The sequence below is a fragment of the Spea bombifrons genome, chromosome 5 (genome assembly GCF_027358695.1).
Source record: "Spea bombifrons isolate aSpeBom1 chromosome 5, aSpeBom1.2.pri, whole genome shotgun sequence".
NCBI lineage: Eukaryota > Metazoa > Chordata > Amphibia > Anura > Pelobatidae > Spea > Spea bombifrons.
Window position 1 is genome coordinate 15,282,289 of NC_071091.1, and position 7,408 is coordinate 15,289,696.

At 39.3% G+C, this 7,408-nt stretch overlaps 1 protein-coding gene across 1 annotated transcript; it reads right to left on the reverse strand.

Moving 5' to 3' along the window:
- Positions 1 to 512: 512 nt before the first annotated feature.
- LOC128496954 (KRAB-A domain-containing protein 2-like) lies at positions 513 to 5,832 on the reverse strand. The gene is made up of 2 exons (XM_053466795.1): positions 4,332 to 5,832; positions 513 to 752 (listed from the first exon to the last, which is right to left on the reverse strand). Exons 1-2 carry the CDS (start codon positions 5,766 to 5,768, stop codon positions 513 to 515), a joined length of 1,677 nt encoding a protein of 558 aa, XP_053322770.1. The 5' UTR covers positions 5,769 to 5,832.
- Between the last annotated feature and the right edge of the window lie 1,576 nt (positions 5,833 to 7,408).

The window sequence follows — 7,408 nt, forward strand, 5'->3', positions numbered from 1 at the left end:
ACAAGATTTCTGAGAGAAAAAACAAGCCTTCTGGTGTCTGTAGTTGAGTGTTTAATAACGCTTCTACTACCCCCTTAATTTTAAGTGGAAGGGTTTTCCATCACATTTACCCACCATAATGTTTGTTATTGAGCTTAAGAATCTTAATGTGCAGTTATCTGAAATAAAATAGCAATGGCTAATTAATTAAATAAAGCATAACTCAACATGCAGTAGCCTTTGTCTATATAAACGTTTTTTTTCTGACAGAGACAGCTCACCTTTGCTTTCTGCTTTCCTGTTTAGATCATCTGACATTTGTCAAGGCAAGCTGTTTACACGATAGGGTGTAGCAAACTAAATTATTCAGAAAACTCTGCCAAGACAAGTTGATTTGGAGGATTGTTTGTCAGAACCCGGGCGAGGAGGTCAGGGAGGTTCCTCGCTTCAGGGGATACTGTAGAGAGAAGACTGACGGGTGCCGCTTTGTGGCTGGACCAATGGGTGTCTTTCTGTGGCGGGCCTGTCAGGTGCTACTCTGTGGCTGGACTGGGCAGGGCATACTGGAAGTCCAGACAGGGCACTTGGCCGGAAGCCCTCAAACAAAGGATACTTGGCTGGAAGTATTTGGACAGGGCACTGGGCTGGACACCCTCTGGTAGGGCACTTGGCTGGAAGTACAAGCGGAACAAGTCCGGTAGCAAAGCTGCAGCAGGAAGAGATAACAAGATATACTGTTCCCCTGGTTGAGCCACCAGGTTAGTGTTCCAGGTCTTGTTAAGTAAAAAAAGGCACAGCAACTGTTCAAGGGGCCAATGACACAGTCACAACACAATGTTGCAACACTCCCACAATGCAAAGCCTCCATACAGAGAAAGCAGCAACTACTTATAGGGCAGGGCTGCACAGGATGGGGTTGTTGACGAGGTCTAGCTGGCACCATCAGATTGGAGAAATTGTGCCAAAACCTGGTAGAGTGACCACTAAAAGAGCAAAAGTAGAAATAGGCACAAAACCAGTAATTTATACAGGGACCTGGAACGCAGGCTGGAATTGTGACAGAGAAACCTTGCAGCGTTATATGAATTCCACAATCTAAATGACTGTAGAGTTCCTATTTCTATCTTGTTTTTTTAACATTTTGAATAGTTTTGAATGGGACACAAATTAGATTTTTATTTGAAATTGCGAATATGTAAGATTTCTCCACAAGAAGTTAAAACAGCTTGTGTTTATGTGTCCCTGACAGCACATAGAAACATAGAAGTTGACAGCAGATAAGATCCAGTCGGGCCAACTAGTTCTGCCCATCTTTCCTGAAGTAGAGACTCAGACCTTAATCAGTCCTTTGTCTTGTCTTGGATTCAGGGTAGCTTTATGCCTATCCCATGCACATTGACATTCTCTCACTATATCAGCCACTATTAAAGGGAGGCTGTTATATCTATCTATTATTTTCTCAGCAAAATAAAGCTACCTTGCATTACACTATAATGTAACTTAAGTATAAAAATCTACAGAGCTAATTTTCCAACATAATTTTATGCTTAGAGTAGGATTGGGTCAAAATATGTGAAAATAGCAAAATATGTAAAAATTGTGCTATCTGTGGGAATTCTTAACCGCCACCGCTGTAACTTGGAGTAAATTTGCTTACTAAAGTTTTATTGGGAATTGGGAAGAAAAATGAGGTCATATCCAGGCAGGCCCGGACTGGGACAAAAAATAGGCCCGGACATTTAAGCCTGAGCAGCCCATTTTTATTTATTTTTTTTTTTTTTCCCTCACTATCTAACCCCCCTCTGCCCTTCTCACTGCACCCCCCTCCCTCACCCTACTTACCTTGTTGCCGGAGCAAGCAGCAACTGCGACCAGGACCGCGGCAGGGCCGGATTGATTTAGGGGCTGATGGAGCTGCAGCTCCAGGCCCCCACCTTAACATAGGCCCAGTCAGGACCGGACTGACTGGGCTAACGCAGGGCATAAGGGGCATCTGCCCCTTAGGCCCGCCGCAACTGCTACCGGGTCCGCCACTCTAGGGGGCCGAGAAGCCCCCACCAAGGCCGGCCTTAGGGGTCTGCGGCCGCATTGAGCTTACATTAAGACATTGGGTTTTTTTTTTTACTTTATTTAACATCTTCCATGTTAAATAAAGTTCAAAAAACTTTATTTAACAAGGAGGATGTTAAATAAAGTAAACAAAAAAAACTCCGATGTTTTAATTTAAACCCGGGGCGGCCGCAGACCCCTAAGGCCGGCCTTGGTGGGGGCTTCCTGGTGTGCCCGATGGCCAGTCCGGGCCTGTATCAAGGACAGTTCCTGGGACAAATATCCCTAGTAGTAGTCTTTATGCCACCTTCCAACAGATTTAAGGCTTATATGGCTAGTACTTGTGATCTTTTCTCCATTTACATGAATACGCCAGTTCAAAAAGTATAACTGAGTTAGTAAAAGATAATGCCATGGGTTGATCTATTATACTGTTACTATCAACAGTCATAAACAAACTATTTTTATTAGTCTTATACAATTTGTAATTTTGGGAAATTTGTGCATTCGTACGAACAACTGAAAGTGAGGATTGCTGATAACAAGAAATGAAAATGAAAGATTAAGCTGCAAATTTTCTTTGTAAGTGTGTTTATTCATTTGTAATTTGGGTGTGTTTTGTATATATATATGTTACTGTGAAAGACCGAAATTGGTGAATGTCGACTTTCACCGGTGAATGTCAACACATACCAAATACGTTGGTGAAAGATCGAATATTTCATTTCATGATATTACATTCGGACCCTCACCGGTGTATGTCGACAATCACAGATATGCTCTGGTGGAGGTCAAAAAGAGTACATTCGGACCCTCACCGGTGTATGTCGGAGACAAATAGGCGACTGGCTGTCTCCCGCTGCTGTCAGTCCGTATGCCAAATCCTTTGTTCTGCTGTCAGTCCGTATGCAACTCCCGCCAAATCCTTTGTTCTGCTGTCAGTCCGTATGCCAAATCCTTTGTTCTGCTGTCAGTCCGTATGCAACTCCCGCCAAATCCTTTGTTCTGCTGTCAGTCCGTATGCCAAATCCTTTGTTCTGCTGTCAGTCCGTATGCAACGTTTGATGGTGCGAGTAACGTTTTCTACATTTTTTACGACACCCTTATTTATAATCAATGGATACCGCAGTGAATCGTGATCTTTTTATTGAAAAGTTAAATGCATTAATTGCGGAAAAACGAGAAGACAATTGTTTTTATTTTTCTCAAGAAAAGTACTCTAAAATACTTTCTGAAGTGGTTTCTGCTAAAACTAAGTGCAATACACCTTTGGATTACAGACGATTAAAACGTTTTGATGTTTTAAAAATTAATGATGAAGAGAAGTTAATTGTACCATTAAAACAAGGAGACACGAATATCCAGTATTATGTTACCAATGAGGAATTGTTCAGTATACTATATGAAACTCACACCAGAATAGGCCACGGAGGAAGAACACGTATGCTGAAAGAATTGCAAGTTAAATACAAAAATATTACGTATGAAGTTGTCATGTTGTATTTAAATTTATGCAAACAGTGTCAAATGAAACACAGTGCACCTAAGAAAGGTATTGTTGTGAAACCAATGGTCAGTTCTGAGTTAAACTCAAGATGTCAAGTTGATCTGATAGATCTACAGTCAAACAGCGATGGCGAATATAAATTCATAATGGTTTACCAAGATCATTTAACTAAGTTTGTCCAGCTACGACCTTTGAAAACTAAGAGAGCTGAAGAAGTAGCGCATCACGTTCTTTCAATATTTTTAACATTTGGTGCTCCAGCAATATTGCAATCAGATAATGGTAGAGAATTCAGTAATCAAGTCACAACATTCACATAGTCGCTTGGTGTATGTCCAAAATAATTGCTAAATACCCTTATTTCTTACTTACACCGGCCAATGTCGACATTCACCAAGTACTAATGGTGAATGTCGGAGATTTCTATTTTCTTCTCCGTATTTCAGCGGCGATAAAATATCACAAGGGTGATAATAAAAGGATTCAATTATGTGATTAGAAACTTATTTATTGCAACAACTGAAACTATTATGACATTTTGAATTACACAGAAGTCCCTTGCTTTTGCAACTACATTAACTTATTTATTGCAACAACTGAAACTATTATGACATCTTGAATTACACAGAAGTCCCTTGCTTTTGCAACTGCATTTATTTGTGGAACACTTCCTTTTGCAATGACAGCGTGTATAGCCTTGCCCGCCGCTTCTCGAATTAGCTGCAGCTGCTTCTCTCAGCGAAATTTCTTGAGCCGAAATCTCATTTATGGAAAGTAACTTTTCTTTACAAATTACGAACTGGTTACGTGTGTAAAGCTGCTTGAGGGTACCATTTTTATTTGCCAGTTTATAGAAGTCGGAGTCTTCTATCCCAACAACAACCGCTAACACATTTCGGCTATCTGTACGACCACGGTCGACATCAGGCACTTGTATTCGTACACTATCGCCAATTTGAGCAGGAGGAAATTGTTTTTGTGAGGTGCGTAACATTTTGTTTGCTTGCAGTACAAGATTCTCTTTCGCGGCCGCTCTTTTTATTGAAATTAACTCGTGTTTTCCAGTTAGAGCTTGATGTGGAAACGTAGTAGAATGCAGGTCCTCTTCAATATTTTTCCTTGAAATATGGTTTTCCGAAAGACCACCGCACAAATTTTTTTCAGAAGTATCAACAGTTTCTTCATGCTGTTTTTCGGTTTCACAAGTATTGGCAATTTCTTTGAGTTGTTCTTCGGTTTCAATATTTGCGATTAGTTCGCTAGGCAAAAAAGACGATGCTATGCCTCTTTTAGCCTTAACGCCAAACATGGCTTCATAAGGACTTTGGCGTATTCCTTCGTGGTATGTAGTGTTCTTGGCAAATTGTACAAAGGGTAAACCATCTGACCATTTATTTGTATCGTTATCGTTCATCCATGCGGATAGCATATTCTGTATATCTTGATTGGCCCTTTCAACTGAGCCTTGTGTTTGACTGTGACGAGGCTTTCCATGGACTATCTTAACATCTTTCCACATAGCGCATAGTTCGGATATGACTTGATTACTGAATTCTCTACCATTATCTGATTGCAATATTGCTGGAGCACCAAATGTTAAAAATATTGAAAGAACGTGATGCGCTACTTCTTCAGCTCTCTTAGTTTTCAAAGGTCGTAGCTGGACAAACTTAGTTAAATGATCTTGGTAAACCATTATGAATTTATATTCGCCATCGCTGTTTGACTGTAGATCTATCAGATCAACTTGACATCTTGAGTTTAACTCAGAACTGACCATTGGTTTCACAACAATACCTTTCTTAGGTGCACTGTGTTTCATTTGACACTGTTTGCATAAATTTAAATACAACATGACAACTTCATACGTAATATTTTTGTATTTAACTTGCAATTCTTTCAGCATACGTGTTCTTCCTCCGTGGCCTATTCTGGTGTGAGTTTCATATAGTATACTGAACAATTCCTCATTGGTAACATAATACTGGATATTCGTGTCTCCTTGTTTTAATGGTACAATTAACTTCTCTTCATCATTAATTTTTAAAACATCAAAACGTTTTAATCGTCTGTAATCCAAAGGTGTATTGCACTTAGTTTTAGCAGAAACCACTTCAGAAAGTATTTTAGAGTACTTTTCTTGAGAAAAATAAAAACAATTGTCTTCTCGTTTTTCCGCAATTAATGCATTTAACTTTTCAATAAAAAGATCACGATTCACTGCGGTATCCATTGATTATAAATAAGGGTGTCGTAAAAAATGTAGAAAACGTTACTCGCACCATCAAACGTTGCATACGGACTGACAGCAGAACAAAGGATTTGGCATACGGACTGACAGCAGAACAAAGGATTTGGCGGGAGTTGCATACGGACTGACAGCAGAACAAAGGATTTGGCATACGGACTGACAGCAGAACAAAGGATTTGGCGGGAGTTGCATACGGACTGACAGCAGAACAAAGGATTTGGCATACGGACTGACAGCAGCGGGAGACAGCCAGTCGCCTATTTGTCTCCGACATACACCGGTGAGGGTCCGAATGTACTCTTTTTGACCTCCACCAGAGCATATCTGTGATTGTCGACATACACCGGTGAGGGTCCGAATGTAATATCATGAAATGATATATTCGATCTTTCACCAACGTATTTGGTATGTGTTGACATTCACCGGTGAAAGTCGACATTCACCAATTTCGGTCTTTCACAGTAACATATATATATATACTGTAGTAAAAGGCTGGCAGAGAGAGTTCAAAATTTCATCTGAACTAATAGGACCAGAAATTACATGTTTTGTCCAAAAAGGAATGACCTAAAATGTGAGTCAAAGTGTATGGGATGAGAATGCAGTATTCCTTCTTTATGTGTAATTGGTAAGATCACATCTTGAGTATGCAGTTCAATTTTGGGAAGATTTCATAAAAAGATATCATGGAACTGGATAGGGTTTAGAAGAGGGCAACAAAAAGAAGCTGGAAGATTTCAGCTATGAAGACGGACAATTAAGACGTGGAATACAATGACAAATTCGGTGGTTTTGATAGATTTTGTTTCTTTCAAGAAGTTAGATTACCGTATTTGCTCGATTATAAGACGACCCTGATTTTAAGACGACCCCCCCAATCTTAATATTAATTTAGGAAAAAAAAAAAAAGCCTGAATATAAGACGACCCTATAAGAAAAAAAGTTTTACTAGTAAATATTAATTCATGTAAACAATCTTTTCATATTTAATAAAAGCTATGATTGAGAAAAATATATATTTTTTATTTCCTTTTATTTGCCAACCTGCCCCCCAGTTATGCACATCTGCCCCCAGTTATGCACATCTGCCCCCAGAAATGCCTTATACCCCCTATTTGCCACTCTGCCCCATGATGTGCCTTTTAATCCCCTATATGCCAGAGTGGCATATAGGGGGTTAAAAGGCATTTCTGGAGGTGTGTGTGCTAACAACCTCCCTATGCCATGCTACCACCCCCACTCCCCTTACACATCCATGCTATCACACACACTCATTCACAAACATTTAAATACTCATTCATTCCATTAATCACACATACTTCACACATTAATCACAATCACAATTTTTATAATAATACTTATTGGTTTTATTATTATTATTATTAAAAACCCTCTTCAATCGTTTTCCTTTTTTATTGTAAAGCAAAGTCAGTTTGAGCTTTTATCCTTTTTTTTAAAAAAAAAAACAACAAAAAATAATGTCTTTTATGCACCCCCCCCAAAAGAAAACTGTGATCAATGGGTCCAACAACCATATAACAGATTTTAAACAAATGTTAATGAAGGAACATTTTTCCTACAGAAAGACGATCCTTAGGTCATCCCTGGATTATTTAGTTGAA

Bases quoted from the DNA above. Each gene is read 5' to 3' on its own strand.
- LOC128496954 (XM_053466795.1), bottom strand. From the start codon at position 5,768: ATGGATACCGCAGTGAATCGTGATCTTTTTATTGAAAAGTTAAATGCA. The intron at 753-4,331 runs GTAATTTGTAAA...TTACTTAACAAG, and splicing joins TTTACACACGTAACCAGTTC to ACCTGGAACACTAACCTGGT.